General features: G+C 43.4%; 1 protein-coding gene and 1 long non-coding RNA gene across 10 annotated transcripts in view; one reads left to right on the top strand and one right to left on the bottom strand.

Moving 5' to 3' along the window:
* tfeb (transcription factor EB) overlaps window positions 1-22,803 on the top strand; it is a 45,514-nt gene that overhangs the window by 16,334 nt on the left and 6,377 nt on the right. For 2 of the 7 annotated variants that reach the window (XM_066673031.1, XM_066673026.1), the window contains exons 2-5: window positions 2,178-2,270; window positions 11,382-11,653; window positions 17,324-17,611; window positions 19,207-19,302. In XM_066673031.1, coding sequence (XP_066529128.1) covers window positions 11,453-11,653; window positions 17,324-17,611; window positions 19,207-19,302 — 585 coding nt within the window. In that variant the 5' untranslated portion in view covers window positions 2,178-2,270; window positions 11,382-11,452. Of the gene's footprint in view, window positions 1-1,198; window positions 1,348-2,177; window positions 2,271-11,381; window positions 11,654-17,323; window positions 17,612-19,206; window positions 19,303-22,803 lie in introns of those variants that run through there. The other 5 variants (XM_066673029.1, XM_066673028.1, XM_066673027.1 and 2 more) reach the window with 4 other exon arrangements.
* LOC136697778 (uncharacterized) overlaps window positions 2,862-22,803 on the bottom strand; it is an 85,144-nt gene continuing 65,202 nt past the window's right edge. For 2 of the 3 annotated variants that reach the window (XR_010802749.1, XR_010802747.1), the window contains one exon: window positions 19,309-20,361. This is a non-coding gene — a long non-coding RNA (uncharacterized lncRNA). Of the gene's footprint in view, window positions 2,960-3,086; window positions 3,192-19,308; window positions 20,362-22,803 lie in introns of those variants that run through there. The other variant, XR_010802748.1, reaches the window with a different exon arrangement.

Here is a 22,803-nt window from a genome sequence, read left to right as displayed (position 1 = left end):
CTGGTGTGTTCTCCCTGTGTCTGTGTGGGTTTCCTCCGGGTGACTGTCTGTGAGGAGCTGGTGTGTTCTCCCTGTGTCTGTGTGGGTTTCCTCCGGGTGACTGTCTGTGAGGAGTGTGGTGTGTTCTCTCTGTGTCTGCGTGGGTTTCCTCCAGGTGCTCCGGTTTCCTCCCACAGTCCAAAAACACACGTTGGTAGGTGGATTGGCGACTCAAAAGTGTCTGTAGGTGTGAGTGTGTGAGTGAATGTGTGTGTGTCTGTGTTGCCCTGTGAAGGACTGGCGCCCCCTCCAGGGTATATTCCCGCCTTGCTCCCAATGATTCCAGGTAGGCTCTGGACCCACCGGAATAACTTCCAAGAACAAACCAGAAACATGAATCATCATCAAATATAAACCTACTGGATTTGTGAATATTACTATGTTTTTTACTAATTTTTTAATTGAGTGCTGAACTGTGAAGATCATCAATGTTGTAAATAATGTCTAATGAAATATTGAAAATGTGTTCGTTTTCATATCATTGTTATTGAAACGTTTTATATTGCGATATATATTGATATTGAATTATCGTCCAGCCCTAATTTAACTGTTTATCGCTTATTTACGTTCCATGTCAGAGGTTCTCACTTATGCTTTTGTTGCAAACATCTATGTAAAAATATAAATAATACTCATACTTTTTGCTTAATTCTTTATTTACTTTCACACAAACCTCACACTGACTTGTGACACATTGTGCCTCGTTAAAATCTGGGTAAATTTGACTTATATGGCCTTGGCTTGTAGCTGCCTGTGTATAAAGCATCATCCAGTGTGTCCAGTGATTCAGCAGACACCCACCACAGCCTCCTCGAGACACACAGTGGTTCTCTCAGATAAGAGGGAAGATCATTCGAGGAAAGGGGTCTGGGAAACCAAAGGGACCTTGTTGTTCCTGTCGAAGAGTGGTGGACAGCACTTGAGTAATTTAGGGGAAGTTGAGGCAGAGGAAGGAGGGAGCTTTGGAAACAACAAGGCTTCATGACTAAGGGTTTCCCTGTGAGACTCGCTCTTTTTCTCTCTCTCTCTCTCTCTCTCTCTCTCTCTCTCTCTCTGGTCACGAGCAGCTGTGGTTCTCTCCTCAAGCTCTGCCTACAGTGCTGTTAGAGAGCGATGTTCCAATATGAACGCACTTTCAGAGCAGTGTTTGGACGGCAGGGGGATGCATGCTGATCCAAGTTCCCCAGCTGCCTCTAGCATGGACACAGGATCTCAGCAGTGAATAAGAGTGGTTTACCAACCTCCGGCATTGCTTGTGTTTATCCTTCGGTTGTGTTTGATTGCAGTGGGGCCTTTGCGGATCTTACGGTACAGCTTTATTCACATAATTATTACTGTTTTATTTTAAATATAAATATTATGCTATTGTTATATTAAATAATGTATTATTGATTTATTACTGGAAGAGATGTCAATGCATTGAACTGACTCTGTGTAAGTTGTTCATAAAGGTTTTACAACGTCAGTGTCATTTGGATGTGATTATAACGGACTGGACATGCTTTGCTTTTCTGGTTGTTTGATTATTGAGAGAGTTTATATCTGTGGCGTTTGTACCATGAACGTTATCTTCGTATACAGCCGTATACATACGCACAGAAACATTCTGCATTCACTGGAACCCAAAAGGCCTTAATGACCTGACCATCTGTTTTGCCTCTCGGCTTAATCACTGATGTGTAGTACAGCATTAGCTTGTTTCTACTAATGCCAGCACTCTCTAAGCAGTCGGCTCTGAGGATAAAACAAGTTTTCTTTGAAATTGCTTAGTTAAGCTTAACATGAAATGTTTTCCTGATTATAGGTTGAATGTGGGTCACCGTAGTAGCATTGCTTTGAGTCAAGAAGCTTAAAATGGTTTCTGGATACTACTAATATTATAGAATATTGTGCCACGTTACCCTTCAGACTGTATTTCAGTGCCTCACCATGTGGAAAATAAGCCTCTATAAATAAGCAGTATATTATTGTTGCCATGCACCTGTCGCAGTGTTTTCACCTCTGTCAGGGGGCTCTGTGTGTTTGTGTGTGTGTGTGTGTGTGAGAGAGAGAGTGACCACACCAAACACTACCACCTTCCTGGAGGCCTCTCCTGTCACTGACACCCCCTCTTTTCGTCCTCTGTGCTTCTCTTCCAGTATCTCGGTCCACCCTCTGCCCGGCGCGGGGAAATGTAGAGCGCAGCGCGTGGAAGACACCCAGATCACTTTCAGCACTTTCTGCACAAAGAGGTAATTGTGACCGCGTCCTCCGAGATAAATAAATAGAGACGTAGAAAGCCCGCGGAGAATGCACCATTCTGCCCCGGCCTCTGAGCCCTGCTCTGCACTCGGAGATTCTGTTTGGATGTTTGAGGAACACGTATGAGTAAATGTTGCCAAGGTCAGGGAAAAGTAACCCGTGGAGGTTGAGTTTTATTGTTTGTGGCTTCAGAAAGTTTGCTATTTCTTAACACAATGATTTACGTTTCTATTTTGACTGATGTTTTTTCTTATTTTGCTTTGACTGAAGAAACGGGACCAAAAAAGTGAGAAGTGTAATAGATTTTATAACTGAGACCCGTGAGAGTACATCACTGTTTGTTTCAGTGAGAAATGATTGTCTCTGATGCTTTTGTCAGCAACAGCAACATTCACCCGAGTTTTAGTTAGGGTTTAATTAGGAGAATTAAATAATAACTCTTATATATTTATTAGACATTTACATGGTTCTGAAGAAGTTGGGATGGCATGGAAAATAAAAAATATATAATAATAACAATAATGAAAAGAAAGCAGTGATTTCTAAAAGTCTAAATTAGTTATTTTATGAAATAAATGATGGTGTGGTTTGGAAAAGGTGATTTCAGCAGGTGACTGGGAAAGGCCTAGTCCTTTAGGAGCAAAAATGAGATGAGGATCAGCACTTCGCCAACAACTGCCTGAGAAAAAGATAAAAATATATTAAAAAATGTTAATCAAAGTAGAATAGTAAGAGATTTCTAAATACTTCAGTCTACAGTGTAATAAATAAAAAGATTTGAGTGCTCAAAAGGCAAGGGTACAAACCTATCCTTGAGCCCTGAAACCTCAGACGCCACTGCTGCATGCCAAAGGGAGCTTTATGTTTAATGTGTTCAGATGTGCCTTCCACTTCTCTGGGCCTGGAGGCATCTGAGATCACAGCAGGTAGAAACCAAAGAGTAAATGAGTCTGGAGTCTGCTTTGTCCCCAAACGTTGCATGGTTGTATACTGAAGACCTCAACCTGGTGTACACTTTGAGATCTGTCCCTATATGTGTTTCAGCTGTGTTACATATATAAATATATAAACTTTAAATAACTTAATTTATTTTGAATAAAAACACAGGAAAGTTCATCAAGTAAAACATCAAATAATGAGCTGTTTTCAGTAGCAACTTTCTTTAAATCTTCCTTTCCCTTTGTTCAATTTTCCGTATCTTTTCAACTTTTCCTAGTTTCAGACTTTAGTTTACATTTCTGGAATAAATCCAGACTGCACTGAGTGTTAAGTGATTGTAGTGACCACAGTTATATTGTTTAAAGCATTGTTTAAAGGATTGTTAAAGTGTTTGCTGCTCTCTGTACATTGAGGTGAATCATTAAACACAGCACAAACGACATGCTGCTGCTATAAAACCTAAGAGGATTACACCTCGTAATCTTTGCATTACTAAAAGATTGTATAATACGTGTTGGAAAACAATAGTAATTCAGTAGTGTCTTTATATGCCACAGGATTGTGGACGAAGGCTATTTAATGTAAAGCCTGAGGGGTTGAAATGTAATAAGTTTACGCCTCTGTACTGAAGACCACGGAGGTCAAAAAGCAACTGTACATTTGTCCTGAACCCAGTCAGAGGCAGCGACGGTTCCCAGAGGTCAAACACGACCTGTGTACGGCATGATGCTGAGCCATGGTTTGGATCAAACTCTGGAATTGTACCAGAAATGTAATTATTGTGTAGTGCTCACAATTACATCAGCAGAATTATCTAAAGACATCAGCGATGAGTTGAGGGGAATTTTATGTTGTTGTTCAAGGGTGAAGAGTGTAAAGTGCTGCAACGTAAGGAATTTTTGTAGAATTTTTCGAATGATTCTCTAATTGTCAAAGTGCATTCACATGATCCCAGTTAATAGCAGTTATTTCTGTGGTGTAGCTCATTATTCATAATACGGTATCTGCTTTAGGAAGTTAATTTAATGTGGTCTGAGAATACACAGGAACTGAAACTTCAGGTGAATTTCATGATATTGTTTTGAACTTCAAAGACCTAGAGCTGCTTATTTGATTGTATTGGTACTTTATGTTTTCTGGATTCTTTTACCGATGGTCTACAAAATGAGGTTTAGCATCAATCGTCCCTGCTCAGGATCTTGGTGAACACTCTGTTTTGTTAGTCAGGGGTCAGTAAGTATGTACATAGTATGTTTGGTTCCACTCTGTTTGGATAAATCCCTATTAATTGTTTTTTTAAGCAATGCACATTTGATAAAATTATAACATAACAGTGTTATACGCATCAGTTACAGTGCATTTATAATAAAGTGTCCAAATAGAGTGCTTCAGAACATTCGAATATTTTAAATGTAGATGTCGGCAGAAAGTATGTGAAGTATTATTTTACTGAGAATTTTCGAAGGGTGGCACAGTGGTGCAGCAGGTAGTGTCTCTGTCACAGCTCCAGGGACCAGGAGGTTTTGGGTGAATCCCGCTCCGGGTGACTGTCTGTGAGGAGTGTGGTGTGTTCTCCCTGTGTCTGCGTGGGTTTCCTCCGGGTGACTGTCTGTGAGGAGTGTGGTGTGTTCTCCCTGTGTCTGCACGGGTTTCTTCCGGGTGACTGTCTGTGAGGAGTGTGGTGTGTTCTCCCTGTGTCTGCGTGGGTTTCCTCCGGGTGACTGTCTGGAAGTCTTATTCTTTTATTTTATTTCTTTATTTATTTTATGTTGGTGAGAGCATCAGAAGTTTAAGAATTTTAGTGAAAAGAAGGAGAAAAGTGCAGATTTGTACAAACATACGTCCTTGAGTTGCGAGATGCAGGATTCCTTTGTAGATCTGTAGTTTTGCAGTAGTATTCAAGTTGGTACTTCTAATTCAGATTTTTGTAAAATTAATTTGGAGGCACTATTTTACCCAGAAGACAATAGTTTCAGTCTGGATGTAGGTTACTGTACCTACCTCTGCACTGATATATAATCAATATGTTGCATTGTTAGTGCAGCGGAGCATAAAATGCCTTACCCCTACATATGTGAGTTATCCAGGTTCAGATAAAAATGAAACTGGTTTGCTTGCAAAAATGCAGTTCTCTGTTTTGTTCTAAGACACAACAAACTTGCTGCGCCTGCTACAAAAGCAGAAGTCATAAAGATCATATGTGATGTTGATGTTGAAGCCGGAAGTGAGGTCACTACCTTGATGGGCGTTCCTGGTAGCATGACTGTACTGCACATGACAGACGCATCATTTTTGGGGAATTTTTAATCATGGGACTTGTTCAGAATGAAAGATTATTGACAGGGTTTAACGGGGCATTTTGCAAGTTTCTTTAGTCTTCAATGACCCCACGTCTTTTTCTTTAGTTGACATATTCATCTCATTCTCATAAGCTGCTCAGCTAACTCTAGCCAGGGCATTTACAGGGTCCATTTCCAGCCCAAGCCCAATGCTGACAGCCCTAACACCCAGAGAAATTCCACTGGCAAGTATGTACTAACAAGTCAAGATAAAAACACGGACTAAATGCTGGGCTTTTTTAAGGCTTGCCTAGATCAAAGGGGCACATGAGGGCAGACCACGACCCTGAACTGGATAAGCCGTTACAAATAATGAATGAACATGAGGGCAGGTCGTCAGCCACAAAGCTGTAGTTGGGTCACAATTACACTGATGAATCAGGACCAATTACTTGGCATTTTGTATGATGATTTGGCATATTTTAAACTCTTCATCTGCTTTCTTACTCTAAGAACCAACTCTTTCACATGCATTTTGTCACATTTTTAATTACTATTTTAATAAGGTTGGTTTAAACATTACTGTTATAATAAAAAAAACGGCATGTCTGTTCTTGAAATGATTTAGAAAATTAAATAATTGCTGATACAATTTATAGCAATCGTTTACCCGAATATTCTTACATTTCATAGTTTGACTCATTAAGGTAGTTACGTTATTTTGTATGAACCAAAGACTCCTATTTCCTAGCAACTTTAATTTTTTGATATTATTTGAAGCGGATTCCCAGCACTTTTAAGACTTCTTTTAAGATTCCCGACCAGTGTTTGGTTCTCGCGTGCATTTGGGACTAATCTTTTGTTCTTAGCATCACTGTACACTTCTGGCGTGACACAAAAGAGGAAGGAAATGGAATGCTGGGTTGCGCAGTGAGAAACGCAGTCAAATGAGTTAGTTATCCAGTTGCCAGTCTGAGCCTTTTGGTGCCTAAAACAACAGTAACATGTCGTTACTGTATACAGGTATGAGTGGTCAGAACCTGCTCAGCAGTTTGCCTCGGGCATGGAACGTTCTCTGTACACTGCTAACATGCCTCCACGCTTCACACCACCCCTGGGCTGCAGTTAGAACTGTCTGATACCCCAGTGGAACAGGGCGTCCCTGAAAGGAGGAACAGAAAGTGAGGGAGTTATTTTGGTCCGACTTGCCTCACTGCTATGCTAGACAGGGTTGGGAGGGAGCGATAGAGGGTGACATGGTCAGGGAAATAAAGCTACCCTTCCCGAGCCCATGGCCAATAGCTGAGGGTTGTAGCCAGCCCCTAAATAATGGAGTGAAATGTGAACAAGCTAGGACACATCTAGAACACAACCTTGTGCCAGACTGTAAAATACAAGCCCCATATAAATCAGTTTATTCCAGTCGCAGAAGCATTTGCTTTAGAGAACCGTTTTTAAAAGTTAGTTTGAAGTATTGTTCAAACGTTAGGACGTCTTCACACAGGGGAAAACCCAAGTGCACCAAAATGCTTCACCTCTAATAACGTGAGAATGTTCTCATCGCTGATTGGTCAGACCTGACTGAGGCGGGGCAAGAAAGTAAACACAGGAGGAAGGTCATGTGTTCTCGACTCTGGACTCTTTCGGATCAAATTTTCACCAGAGACGAACTGCTCCAGAGTTCATCTGGGACCGGACTGAGACTCTCATGGGTCTCGGTATGGTTGCTTTGGTCCACATCCGAGTGCGATGATTATTTTCACAGCTGCCCAGATTTACCACACCAAGAGTGATAATGAACCTGAGGTTGATTTAACCGGACTAAAAAGCACAGGTGATGTGCAGGAGGCCATGTCCAATCATTGCAATTATATGCAGCTTACACACTTTTCAAAATATTTGCTTTTTGATTTTCAAGAACGTCCACAAAGCTTTTATTTTCCCCACCTCCAAGTTCAGTCTTGTTCAGTTGTTGATTGCATTTTATGCTTCTCCTGATCCAAGTAGTGTTCGCAGTGAGGTCTGGGCTCTGGTGTGGTCAGTCCAGTTTTCTGAAAACACCAGCACCATTTTGGTTTGATGTGTGAATCTCCTTTTCTCAGTATTGCCTTCTTCTTATCAAGTACACACCCTTTCAGACCCATATTGTTGAGTCTTCTCACAGTAAAAGGGTGTATCTCAGAGATGAGTCTTAGTTACTTGTATCTGATGTTGACAGTTCGGGAGGTCCGCCAGGTCTTGCATGAATACTAGTGTTCCATTTCCTCTTTGTATTTTAATACTTTGTTTTGGACATTTTTCCCATCCTCATGTAAGAGAATTATCGTGACAGAAACGCTTTCTGAAATGTAAATACCTTACACTTGATGGCTCTTGGCTTCACCTGTGTTGTCCACACTATGGCGGTTTTCCTGTGCACTATGATTTGTCAGTATTTACCACAATCTTCGCCACTGGTAGAAATTCCCCTTTCATGTTCATCTGAAACCAGCTTTTCTATGTCCTCTAAGTTGCATAGACAAATCTGTTCCTACATCAGTGGGTCAGGTCACTCCCTTTCTTGGCATGGAGGCCACTGCTAGCTATTACACACAATCCAGTTAACCACAGCCCCCAGATTTAGCAGCATTAAGATGGCCTTGTTAAAAGGCACTACTCAACATGGAAGTGTTGGCAGCTAAAAAAAGCAAGGCATATTAACACTCTAAGAAGGCTCTGTGTATTTTGGTAGGACTGTGTGTGTGTTAATCCTAACCTCTGCCTGGCCCTATTCTTTCACTGCCATGCTATATAATAAATAAAGCCGTTTGTCCTGAGTCTTTAGCCCTCCCTCCTCTTTGATGTAGTCTTGCTGTGATATCGCAGCCCGTTCTTACAATGGGGGACTTGTTCATGTTAGCGCCTTTGAACTTGTTTGCATTCAGCTCTCTCAAGGACCGGAATTCCATTTGGGTGGAGTGGGAGAGCTCTCTGCGACACGACAACGTCACAACAAGAGGCGGACTACGAAAGTAAATGTGTCGATGTAAGCTCTGAACGGACGGAGCACAAACACGGACTTAGCGTTACGAGTGAGCACCAGACTAAAGCGGTGATTGCTTCATTGATGACTGTTCGGCAGGTCACTGGGTTTCACACAGAGGGTCATTAACCTCTTTGCTGTTGTTATTATAAAATACATAATCAATGTTAATAATCCTGCGTCTTTCAAATACGTTCTTAAAAATAATGTTGCCAAAGTTTTTCAAGAGCAGTGCCTTGGAAGAACCACATGTGGATCCTCAAAGAGCCAAAGCTTTTCATTGGTGGTTCTCTAAAGAGCTCGTTTTGTAAATAAGGTATGTTCATATATGGAAGCTCTGCAAAGATCAGTTGAGAAAGTATTGTGTTTATGATGTCACAATACAATGCATTTGCATATTCCTGCCTATTTGGCCTACAGCAGTTTTGCCTGACTAAATTTACTGAGGTTATAAGATGTTTATCAGTATGGACAGCTTATTGATTGAATGCACTGGACTAATGAGGCATAATGTAAATGAGCTGATCAGTAATATTGATCAGGGTCTTAAGCTGTAGAAGCTTTCTTAACCGGTGGTAGACTGTGCAGTACTCCTTCCACTCCTAAACTGGAATGAAACACCTTGTTTTCTGTTTGCATGACCCCAGGTGGTGCAGGTTTGAAGCCTGATCTGCTGTGCATCAGTCCAGCTGTGTTTCCACTGTTCCCGAGCCAGTCGGTCCCAGAGCTCAGCATCTGCTGGATAAGAGTCAAGCTCTGGCCACAGCCCTGGTGACAAAGCCTGAGAGTGTGCACTGACCAGTCCTCACTACAAAGCCGGCAGTGTGCCCCCCTCCCCAGTGTGCTGCTGAAATGTACACTGTGGGCTAAATGCTGCTTCAGTGCTATCTCAATAGGAGCTGCCCTGCTTATTGTACCTCGTATACAATAAGCTTTTCTCCATAGCAAACCCTGGCTCCTTCTGTCTTTTTCCTTTCCCACCATGGTCAGTGCTAAAACACTTACATGACTCAGTACATCGTAACTGGAGTCATGCGTGGCCTGGCCATCTGTGTCCAGTGGAGCCTCATACAGTACATCTGTGTCGAAAACTAAATAGGTCATAACCCTTAGCAAAAATGTCTGAAACCACTGTTGAAATGGCATGCCTTGTTTATTTTCTAAGTGAGAATAAGCACACATCCTCTGGCAATGTTCTATTCTTTTTGGTGATTTAAATACTGGAAAATAATAACAAAACTAAAATGTAGCCTGTGCCATCGTTATGGCCTCTGTTTATTATTATATTTTTAATAATTAAAGAAATGCACTAGAACTGTGCCCTACAGTCTCCAGAAAAGTGCTGTACTTAGAAAAGCAACATAACATGTAATTTGACCAACGGTCTTTAAACTTCAGTGTACAGTTGTTTCACTTTGTCTTCTACATCAATGTTTTATCAACCCTTTGTGTTAAAAAAGCAAAGTCATGGTAGTTTGCATCGGTTTCCAACAATTGACCAAAAAAGGGGAACTCCTTTGAATAAGGGACTCCCCGTGTCCCCAGCTGAGACCGGGTGTGTATCTTTCTGGGGCTATGTGGGTGTGTTGGGGGATGGGGGGGGAGTGGTGTATGGCATGAGGATGTTTGGGGGTGTTTCCCCGCACGGAAAGGCCTTTCACATGAGTTCTGAAAAACATGAGAGCCACATGACACTCACATGACTTCCCCAATCAGAGGTCTCGTTATGCTGCTCAGTTTTGGTCCGTATTTATATGGTGCACTTGGCTCCACTGTACCACTGCCACATACTCTGCCATTGTGTTACTGCAAGTAAATAATTATGTAGTATACAAACACAAGAAGGCATTAGGAGGCGGCTTGTTAATAAACTGCGTTATTATTGGGTCTGAAGGAGGTCTAAGCTCTGAGCTGAAGTCTTTTAGATGCTGCATGTGATAATACACTCTTTGCCAGAGAAGAACCATTTTTGCTGATAACATTTAAATGAGTAAAGAACCTTAAAACCAAATGATGGATATTTAAACCTGTAAATAGTTATGGAACCAGAAGTGGTTCTTATACGGCATCGCTCAAAGAACCTTTTATAGCGCCTTTATTTTAAAGAGTGTAATGTTCTGATGAGTCGCAGTTCTTTAATAAAACACAATTATGATTTTGAAATGTAATAAATATAATTAAATACTTGCCAGGATGGCATGATGGCGCCACAGGTAGTGCCTCTGTCACACAGCTCCAGTCTGTGTGGACATGGGTGTTCTCCCTGTGTCTGCGTGGGTTTCCTCCGGGTGACTGTCTGTGAGGAGTGTGGTGTGTTCTCCCTGTATCTGTGTGGGTTTCCTCCGGGTGACTGTCTGTGAGGAGTGTGGTGTATTCTCCCTGTGTCTGCGCGGGTTTCCTCCGGGTGACTGTCTGTGAGGAGTGTGGTGTGTTCTCCCTGTATCTGTGTGGGTTTCCTCCGGGTGACTGTCTGTGAAGAGTGTGGTGTGTTCTCTCTGTGTCTCTGTGGGTTTCCTCCGGGTGACTGTCTGTGAGGAGTGTGGTGTGTTCTCTCTGTGTCTGCGTGGGTTTCCTCCCACAAAAACACACGTTGGTAGGTGGATTGGTGACTCAAAAGTGTCTGTAGATGTGTGTGTGTGTGTGTGTGTGTGTGTGTGTGTCGCCCTGTGAAGGACTGGCACCCCCTCCAGGGTGTGTTACCACCTTTCACCCAGCGATTCCAGGTGGGCTCCGGAATCACTTAAAAATTTAGCCTTTTTAAGGCTCGAGTCCCTTGAGGCTTTGCCAACCGTTATCTTCCTGTAAAAGGGTCTTTTTGCATTTGCGTCTTCCATACTCACATCCCTCTCTTTCCTCTGCAGCTCCCCCTACACCTCTCGGGCTGGACTGTGCAGCGGCAGCAGCAGCGGCCCGCCCCCCGCGCCCCCCGGCCATGGCGACCCGCACCGCCCTACGGCTGCAGCTCATGCGCGACCAGATGCAGCAGGAGGAGCAGCGGGAGCGGCAGCAGCAGCAAGCAGCAGCCATGCACTACATGCAGCAGCGAGCGCCCATGCTTTCTGCACCATCACCTGCCATCAACGCCCCCATGCACTTCCAGCAGTCCATGCAGGTTCCTGTGGAAGTGCTGAAGGTAATAATGGCCTGCGAGAAGCGTGGCTGTCTGATGCTGCTTTGTTTGCAACTTGAATTTTCTTGCACCCTCCATTAATTATAGCTGATAAAGCATGTTAGGCACAGCTGCCTTGTAGATAAACTTGTTGAAATGGGTGCTGGTTACTGAGGAATATCAGATCATCAACCCCTTTAAAGCTTACATCGAGCACCTTCAGGCCTAACTCAAAGAGAAAGGATTCTATAATGCTGGCCAAACCGAACATGCTTTATGGGAGAATAATGAGGGAGATGATGCTGCAGCTGAACTTAGACCAGGCTGTTTATTTGAATAAAGGTACTCTGGACATTTGATCCACGTTCTAGTCCAGGATTTAACAATGGCCGGCTGGTATGGCACTCTACCTTGCCAGTCAGCAGCTTAGCAGTTGCAGCTAGTGTCATACCAGACGGCTATTTTAAAATCCCAGCCTGGAACTTGGATCCAACGTGTGGATTTGAAAACCTCTGGTACATAGTATACAGACTGTTGAAATCAGGCTCCCTGCCAAAGCTGGGGAGAACACACCAAACTCAGCGCACTGACCTGAGGCAAGGGTGGAACCTAGGCCTCTAAGACGCTGGAGCTGTGTCACTACGAGTTGCACCACCGTGCTGTCCACTTTCTTTTATGCACACCAAGATGAATTATAAATCATTAAAAAAAAAAAAAAAAAATCTTTCATGAAATAATGGCATATGTTCTGAATTTAATGTCTTGGTGGCCATTTTATCAGAAAAACATACTATATAGTGCATTTTTTATGTTTAAAGTTATTGACTTTAGCCATATTTCCTTTCAGTTTTTTCATTTGTTCATTCATTTTAACCCGGAATCAAGGCGCAAGGTGGGAACACACCCTGGAGGGGGCACCAGTCCTTCACAGGGCGACACACACTGACACATTCACTCACACCTACGGACATCTTTGAGTCGCCAATCGACCTACCAACGTACAGACAACAGAGAGTCACCCGGAGGAACACCATGCAGACACAGGGAGAACACACCACACTCCTCACAGACAGTCACCCGGAGGAAACCCACGCAGACACAGGGAGAACACACCACACTCATCACAGACAGTCACCCGGAGGAAACCCACGCAGACACAGGGAGAACACACCACACTCCTCACAGACAGTCACCTGGAGGAAACCCACGCAGACACAAGGAGAACACACCACACTCCTCACAGACAGTCACCTGGAGGAAACCCATGCAGACACAGGGAGGACACACCACACTCCTCACAGTCACCCGGAGGAAACCCACGCAGACACAGGGAGGACACGCCACACTCCTCACAGACAGTCACCAGGAGGAAACCCACGCAGACACAGAGAGAACACACCACACTCCTCACAGACAGTCACCCGGAGGAAACCCACGCAGACACAGAGAGAACACACCACACTCCTCACAGACAGTCACCAGGAGGAAACCCACGCAGACACAGGGAGGACAACCCACACTCCTCACAGACAGTCACCCGGAGGAAACCCACGCAGACACAGGGAGGACACGCCACACTCCTCACAGACAGTCACCCGGAGGAAACCCATGCAGACACAGGGAGGACACGCCACACTCCTCACAGACAGTCACCAGGAGGAAACCCACGCAGACACAGAGAGAACACACCACACTTCTCACAGACAGTCACCCGGAGGAAACCCACGCAGACACAGAGAGAACACACCACACTCCTCAGACAGTCACCCGGAGCAGGGCTTCAAACCCACAACCTCCAGGTCCCTGGAGCTGTGACAGAGACACCCCCTGCTGCTCCACTGTGCCGCCCTGTTGTTATCCCTCCATCTGTAGAAAGGAACACTCACAGGACCATTACAGGCCAGACACATTTCGAGTGGTGCCTTTTTGCTTTCATAATCAAAGAGCTGTGTGTTAGTGCACATGCGTTCAGGCGGAAATGCTTTCGAAAATCTTAACATTGATCCTCAGTGGGATGTGCTCCCCTCGTACAAATCTTTCCAAACTCTCTTTCTGATCAAGCAAGGCTCAGGGTTTTAGGGCATGAATGAGCTCCCCACAAGGAACTAATCCAGCTTTCTATTGGGGAGTGTAGTAGGGTGGCCCAACCTTGTGGCTCCAGCAGAGGGGGGAAAAAATGCCATGAGTGCACAAGAGCCCAAATTAAGGGGAATTAAGCACTTGAGTAATCTCTTCACGTGTTGCTGTGGTCCAGCCGCAGTGGAGTAGAAGCTTTGGAACCAAGAACCTCAGTGGTCTCAGTAGCAATTCTGATACGATTGAATTCTGCTCATGAAAACTGATTTACAACAGCAAGAGAAGAAAGAGGAACCGAGGGAGGAATCTCCAGCGAAGAATGCGGTGGGACAGCAACCAGGTAGTGGAGGGGAAAAAGGTGGGAGTGAAAACAGTCTTTGTATCATGTTCTTCCAGAGAGATAACTCCTAAAGAGATAAAAAGGTACAGTTGACATGTGTCGGGTTCTTTGGAGTCCTGTTCCGCACTTATCAGTGAGCAGAGGAGAGACAGCCCAGCGCCTTTTTGTGTGCGTTTGTGTATTTGTCGGAAAGCTGTGGGTGTGTATATCTGCACATTCAGGAGTCTCAAAGTTCCCGTCAGCGCTGTTTCTACCTTTATCTTCTCACTGTCACCTGTGTCCCCCCCCCCCCTCGCGCTGCCACGCTTCACAGTGGAAGGTTTGAGCTTATTTGCTCGCACTGAGCATGACAAAATACATGAAAAAATAATTAGAAGGCGTCTTGAGCGTCTTCCCCATGGCGACGTTTTTCAGCTAAATTCAAAGCTGATGCTTGCTGTCGGTGGAAACACTCAGTTGACTTTATGCTCTGTTTTAGACGTCAGCTGCCGGAAAATAACAGTTTGATGGGTTTTGCCTTTTTTCTGTTTTTGAGACAAAACTTAAGTTTCGTAAAGTTTGTGACACAACGCTATCAACCAAACAGGGGAGGTATTTTCCAGCGCACGTCAAATATCTGTGTAAATGTCTGAGCAATAAAGTAGTAACACTGAAAAATACTGAATTAAACGCTTTATTTAAGTCATTTCTATTACATTTTGGAACAATCTTGCTTATATACATTTTAAATAAATAAATATAAATGCACACATTTATCACATTTTATATATTTATACACACACACACTTATTGGTAGAAAGAAGAAGAAATCCTGTATGTCATTAAATGTACTGAATGTTGCTCAGTCATAATACACTCCCAGTCTGTTTAGTGGTAGTCCCTAGGGCTAGGCGGTATAATGGTAATAATGTGTACTGTGGTATTTCAAAATGTGGACGGTATCTTAAAATAAGGGCAGTATTTAAGGTGTGTGTTTGATGTGTGTCAAATTTCGGTTGTGTCTTTACGTACAAGGCCAAAGATGTTTATTTCGTGTGTATTTAAGAGAGTCACAGAGAGGGGGCGCTGTGGGAGCTCACTGACTGGTGCAGTCACACTCTGAAAACAGGTGGGGGGAAAGCACAAGCACAAAGTTGAGAGTTTAGCGCTGAGTTTGGGTTAAAAGCGAGAGGAATGGCCCTGAAAACAGACAAAAAATACTGTACTTCACTCATGCTGACAGGTATGAGGCTTTATCTCTAAATATGTGCCTTTTTGAGCCTCAGTTCGCTAGAAAATCATCCGGTGTATTGTGTGCTAAACATCAAGGGCCTGTTAGCTGGTGTAGAACCATCTTAGTTTGATTATTTTCACGTTTCTGTTCTTATCGTCAAGATGTGTGTCAATCTGTGCTGAACTGAACTGCACAGCGCCGAAAGCCCTTCATTGACCACGCTCACAGATATGAGTTTGGTCAATGGTAATAGCATATACTGCGTTAATATTTTCAGACAATATGACGGTATGAAAAATGTGGATACCGCCCAACCCCTAGTAGTCAGAGTGGAATTTTACATCGGATCCTTATCAGCATCAGTTAAGGTGTGTTTACGCTGTCTAAACAGACAACAACTGTGATTGCATCAAAAATTCTGTCATTACTTCACCTATTTGCAGCACAATTTTGATTGCATAAGTTCTAGTTCAGCTCAAGCCAAAAAGAGCACTTCATAGAGCACTAAGAAGAGGATTAGCTTGGGAAGGTTTTCAGAGCAGTGAGGTTAGAGGTGACTGAGACATTTTAAGAACCTCGTTCAGACTTCCAGACAGTGCAGGCTCCTAAGTGGAGACGGTAGCACTGTGACTTATAGGAAGTGTCGAGAGTGAGTCAAGCACATTCCCCAGCATGAAGCAACAAAGGCTCCAGTTTCTCAGAGGGCCGCTCCTATTCAGTGAGCTGTTCATGCCACCGTGCCTCGACAGATCAGAGATATGGCAGGAAGCAAAGAGGCCACCAGTCGCTGTGACCTTCTGGAATTTCACTTCTGAGAGCTCACAGCAGCTGGCTGTACCCGCAGTGCCCTTCACCAGGCCTGGCGCTGGCAGTCATCGTCAGAGTGGAAATGCCCTTGTCACTGACACTGTGTCACTGTGCTGAAGTGTAGCATGGCATTTTTCTTATTAAATTGTTTCCCTTTGTTGTTATTGTTAAATATATTTATAGAAATGTGCTGCAGCGACTTTATTTTAACGAGCATTGGTGGATAATCTAAGACTTTTATTATGTATTTTATATTTTTATTTATTTATGTATACACTCGATGGCAACAACGGTACAAATACACAGAGGTTTATATAATGTATGAACTCTACTTTACAGACAAAGAAGACCCAACCAAAAAGAGGGGTCACAATTGTAGTTGACACACATTTTGGCTCCTTGTATTTTTAGCAAATATCTACCAAAGTAAAGATTTGATTGTTATTTTTTTTATAAATATATAAAAATGATCTTTAACAGACTCGGTCAAATATCATTTGACTACAAATATATTAAGCAATATACCAACTAACAATTAAAACATCATTTACATTTATCATCATTGTATATCCCAAGTGAAACAAAAGAATGTTTCCTTTGAAGTGAAAGAACTGGGCCAATCGGGCCAGGCATCTCACCCCTCAGCAGGTGCCCACAGGATTTTGTGAACTCAGGGGGGCCCTCTCTGCCCTTTTCAGTGCCTGAGTTTAAAGCCCTGCCATTACATAAGTGGCTGAGCTGCTGCCTGGAAGGACCGCGCTGAACCAGAGGGGCTTTGCGTCCATTCCGTTACTGTGTGAAATGTCTGACAGAGACACACAAGTCCATAAAGCATCTGTTCCCACCTCGATAGAAACAGCTGTGATTTTAAACGCTCCTCACACTCATTCGATGCGACCAGACTGTTATATTTTTTTACGTTATATAAGGTTTTAAAGGGCAATCTGAACAGTGGGAACCCACTCGTTTTTGTGTGTTATATCACTGCTTATTTTGAATAAGCCACGTGTATCAAGCATAATTTAACCTAAGCCTTTCCCGTGGTAAGATGCTGTCATTCTCATGAAAGTTGCAGTAGCCACCCTGACTCCAGCAGAGATGGTGATGAAGGAAGCTATTGGAAAAGACGGAAATGATTACGTAACTGGAAACCACAGATGACAGAGTGACTTAGTGTATTCACTGTTGTGATATTAATTGAACACTAGGGGTATGTACCCTAGTGTCCAACCCTAATATTTTTGCTTTGCCGTAACAGGTGCAGACTCATCTGGAGAACCCCACGGACTACCACATCCGCCAGTCCCAGCGGCAGCAGGTTAAAGAATACTTGTCCACCACCTACGCCACCAAGCAAGCAGTGCACGCTGTGGCAGGCGTGGTCCACCCTTCTCCGCCCAGCATGGCCCAGGTCCAGTCTGCTCCTGCCCCACCGACCCTGCCGTCACCTCGCATGCGCACGGAGCAACTAATGACCCCGGCAGGAAACAGTGCCCCCAACAGCCCGATGGCTATGCTCAACATCAGCTGCAGTCATGAGAAAGAGGTACACACATGCTCCAGCCATCAGTACACTGCACATCTCAGGAGTGGTTAGAGTTTCTTAAAACAGTGGTTAGATGCAAAACTTTTTTTAAGTCCTGGGACATTCTCAATATTTTTAAGTTAATATATATTTATACATGTCAGGTTCAGGAAACAAACTGACATATGTCATCATTTAAATGAATTTATTCTGGTTTGACGGTACGTTTGTCCGTTTGAATGCTAAGGAAACCAGGACTAAAATGTGTCATTTCCTTGTTTCTGTCCAGAGTAAGGAAAATGCAAGTATAAACACACCCTACGATAGATCAAAATAATTATTAATTATAATAATAAGCAGGTATGTCCCGATCCAGTCTCACACATCTGATCTGGATCGACTTAATTGAGCTGGATCTTAAGTCTGATCCTCCGTTTCCTCTAGGCATCAATCTCACACTCCCTCCTCCTCAAGCTGGTAGTGACTGATGTGAATATTCCCTCCAACACCAGTGTTTCTAGAATGTAGCACAATTTGTAAATGTCCACTTCCGGTATACGTCATTTCAAATTAAAAGCCCTCTGCAGTCTTCATAAAAGTCTGAAAATGTGATTTTTATTTGTCGTGACTGTGAATGTTAAGCTACCCGTCCACTTCAGAATGGTACAGGGAGTATATCACTAGTGGAACGTTAGTCTGTGTTACACAGCGTTGCTGCTGTTCTGAACACTTCAGTTTCAGAGAAAATACAAGCCAGGAGTCGGTCAAAAACTGACCATGATAAAGTATGACACATTATGCATGGGGAAATAAAGACGTACTTACAATGTAGATGCACCTAAAAATACCTAAAGTGCACATAGGGCGTGGTCTGTGTTCGTGTTGAATCATGTACCATCTTTTGAGAATGTCTTCCTCAAGATACGATAAAGACAGTCACTTGTTTTACCTCATCCTCTGTTTCAAGGTTAATTTTATCTTTTTGTATCAGTCTGCTACCATTCATGATCTCTCTGTCTTATCAGAGCCTCTCTCTCTCTCTCTCATGTACTTTCATTGGTGTCAGTATTCCAAAGTTCAGTGAACATTATGCCCCAACTCATCCTTGACTGTTGTTTTCCACCCCTCTCAATCTTTCAGCTGTGGGGTAGTGGTGTATAATTGTTTTTTTTTTATGTCACCCAAAGGTCAGAGCGTTAACTCCATTGTCATTGGAGTTTAAGTGGCCAATTATGACCATGGTGGTGTAATTAGAGATTAAAGAGTGACAGTGGGAAGACCTTTTGAACTCATCAGACTTTGGTCTTTCTCCTCATCTTCGAACCCTGAGGTCTGTGGTAAAAAGCAGTGAATACATGGGCCTTTAACAGCACCCAGATCAGAGAACAATGGGCGTTCTAGGGGCTGGTGTCATACACTAACTGTGTAGAAAACTGAGTTTGAATTGGCGATGTTTGTAGAAATGCAGGTAGAAATCCAAGTTTAAGGCATGAATTGAATTTATTGCTTAAATCAACGAACATCCAAGTTGTTTTAAATGCACACTTTCCAGTCGCATGCACTTATGTCTGTGTTTACTTAAATGAGCAACTTCTCTTTTCGTGCTTGTTTTGAAGCAGATGGAGGACGTTATCGATGACATAATCAGTATGCAGTCCAGTTACGATGACATACAGAATTATGCTGACCCTGTGGTGCAAATGCCAAACACAGTAAGTGACACTGATTGTTTTTACGCACCCACCCCCACATTTTATTTTATTTTTTTTATTTTTAGGGCCTGCTCAGCCCTTTTCTGAAGATGAATAAAACAAATGGGTGAATCATTTACATAAAGTAGACAGAAAACAGACTGACTAAGTTCTACACTCTTCAAAAGGTCTGTTTTAGAAGCTCACAGCCCCCCAGCCGTGACTCAGTGGAGCTGTTCTGCAGAGTCATTTGTTGACTAGTTTTTATCAGTCGTACAGGAAAAGAAAAGCATCTTTGTTGATCATTAAAAAAAAAAAAAAATCGTTCCTAATTTTAGAGCAGCTGGTCCCTCCCTGCGTCTCCGAACCATGATGCAATGCAGTTTTGTTGCCACATGAGACCTTCAAAAACAACTTATTTTCTATTCAGACCAGGGGCCTTTCTGCCTGTGGGTTTATTCTCTCCACAGTACAGTGATTAAATAGAGATCCATATTGAAATTAAGAAGCTGGCCGCCTCCCCCCGGCTGCCTTCAGGAACCTGTTCGGTTGTCTTTAAGCATTTAAAGCCTTTAATTGACTTAAATTATTTGCATAATGCACCCAAGGCTGCGGGAACAGTGAGGCATTTCCACTCGGAGAACAGCATGTGTTTGAAGAGACGGAGGACGCCACTTTATTTAAAGTAACTGCTCTCAACATTAACAATTAAGCCACATCCAGTTAGACTTCAACTTGTTTACAAGGCGTTCGGTCGGGATGAGTAGGAGGAGGTGGTGGTTAGGGTTTGGAGAAAGGAGGAGGTGTGTGTGTGGGGAGGGGGGTGAAAAACAAGGCTGAAAGTCCAGATAGGTGAAAGTTCAGCATTTTGTGGTGAGGAGAGAGTAGAAGAGAGTTAGTTTTCTTGCTCCAGAGGTTAGTCTCTGAAGAGAGAACCAACGTGAAGCTCAGGCAGCTATGAGAGACTCAGCAGCAAGCATGAAGGACATGAACAAGACCTACGCCATTGTGGAGGTTATCGATGGAGAGAAGATCCAGCTGGTAAAGATGCTTCTTCTAGATTTCTGTCTCTCTCCCTCTCTGTGTTTAGAAAGAAGAAGGAGGGTTTGTTAAGTTGTAACCACCAGCCTCTGATTAACACATAGCCATATCCTCCAGCCAAGAGAGAGAGAGAGAGAGAGAGAGAGAGAGAGAGAGAGAGACACAGAATGAGAGAGAGAGGAGAGAGAGAGACACACACAGAATGAGAGAGAGAGATCAGTTTGACTCTGATTTCTGATGCGTATCAAGCCGGGCCGACTTCCAACCGGCGCTGCTCTTTGCCATTAGGAGCAGTCTCCAGCAAATGCCATAGACACTTGAAGGTCACTCATAACCCTTTTGGACACACACTTGGCCACGTACCCTGCGGCTCGGTGCCCTGCTGCGCTGCGTTTGTTTATGTTCTTCTTGCTCTCTGTCCTTGTTTCTTGAAGAGGCGTCTGCGGGGAGGGAGTCAATGCGAGTTCTGCTGTTATCAGGCAGGAGCTCTTGTTTGTTTGATTGTGGCTCTGCTCTGCTGTGACCTCTCTGTACTACAGGGAGGGCATTGATTGGGAATTGATTGGCTTTTCTTATTGATTCCGGTCTCTAGGCTCTGTTTCCTGTCGTGAAGATTGATCTTTGCTCTAAGCTTCTCCTTGGGATTCTGGTTTTGAAGGGAACTGGTACTTTTACTGGTAGATGTTTGTGTGTGCGGAAACAGATGTAGTGTATTCTCATTCTCTTGGTGGTGGTCAGTGTGTGTATATTAGACTAACCTGGGTACAGGCAGTGTGTTCATATTTCAATGTTGTGTACTGAGTATCAGAGGCGTATTCAGGTCCAGAAAGGGAAAACCTCTGTGGCTGGGGGATGGACACAGACTACAATTAATGCATTGATAATTCTTTAATGTAAAGAGTGAGAAAATAAAGCACAGGTCTACACACAGTTTCTTCTACTTCGCTTTCAGGACCTTGATTAAGAGTAAACAGTGTTTATCTATTAGCGTGTGTGTCATAATCCGGCTTTGTGTTCTCGGGATGAGCGATGGAGGCGGTGAATAGGTAGAGAGAAGGGTGGGGGTGGGTTTGAGGAGTTTAAGTGTAGCGTTAGACTTCAGCCTCACTTCAAGGTCTTTGTCTGTCAGCGGAATCAAAGACTGACCGTGTAGGCCTTCTCTCTTCCCTTTGATCAGCAAAGAGCTGTTCTCTCGCCACTGATTAAAAGACTTTATACTTAAGAAAGGCAAAAGCTTTCACCAAGTTGAAGCCCTTAGTGACCTCTGTTCTCGTATTATTTTAAAGGGCCCATATTCTACACATTTCTTAATCAATTCACAAAATGGCCGCCATGGAGTGTGCTCCAGAACCATGAAATCCATGAAATCATTCCAGTCACTCTAGTCTAAATTAGCTGTTTTTTTGTATCCAAGCACAGGCTGAATATAATGGGACTAAACAGCATCACACTTTTATTTTAAAATAGTGCAGAAACGTCCCCCCCACCCCCCCCCCCCCCAGTTTGGACTCTTAATCGATTCAGCATTGGGACTGTTTTAGGAACAACTTTTCCTTTCCCCAGATGGATAGCACTGAACTAAAGCTATGTCTGGCCTAGAGCTGTAGAAATATACAAATTATATCACAGTAGGAGTAAAGTTAGACTACATGGAGTGTGTTAGAAGGTCTTTCAAACCTCACATAGCTTGTTTTTAATATTAAAACACTTATAAATATCAGTATTGTTGGGTGGCACCCACTACTAGCTTGACCTCTATAATCCAAACCCCAACCCTCCCCCCCACCCCCCCACCCCCTCGTTCAAAGAAATTAATGTGAACAGATATTTGTGAGAATATAAATCATCGCCTTCTCCCTCCCCATCACGGCTGTGTCTTTTTAAATGTTGATGCATGTTTGTTTGGCTTTCTGCTCCTCAGTAGCCTGTGCGATAAGCTATCTGAGGAGGCCGATACCTGACTTATCAGTCAAGGCTCATTAGGAGCCGAGCGCTTACCCACTTGCAATTATATTGAGCCGTTCAGATGGAATAAAAAGATACAGGGTGTATAAAACAATAAAGCTGATAAGAGATAGCCGCAGGAGTCAATCATTTCTCTCGCCTCCGGAGCAATAGCTGAAGTGTGATGTTTCATTTTTTTATCTGCTCCGGTATCTGTCGCTTTTATAGCTCGCCACTAAAGATACACAGCGTGTTTATCAGGCTTCCTGCGATCGTGATGATTTACCACAGTTACGCTGAATATTGCCCCATAAAACCGTAGTTTACAAGACAAACTAGTGAACGCCGTCTCCCGCAAGGGCAGCCAAACAGTTCTCCTCCAAGAATAAGGTCGAGAAAGATATATAATTTTATCCAGCTTTCACACATACGCCGCTGTAAGTGTGGGCTGTCTTTTACGCTCCTGCAGTGACAAACGTTTCAGTAACTCAACTTTCAAAACAGCTGGGGCAAATAGAACTGAAGAATTGGAAAAAA

Source organism: Hoplias malabaricus, chromosome 5, assembly GCF_029633855.1.
Source record: "Hoplias malabaricus isolate fHopMal1 chromosome 5, fHopMal1.hap1, whole genome shotgun sequence".
NCBI classification, from domain to species: Eukaryota; Metazoa; Chordata; class Actinopteri; order Characiformes; family Erythrinidae; genus Hoplias; species Hoplias malabaricus.
The sequence above is the reverse complement of the archived record's forward strand: the minus strand, read 5'-3'. Positions and strand labels throughout refer to the sequence as shown.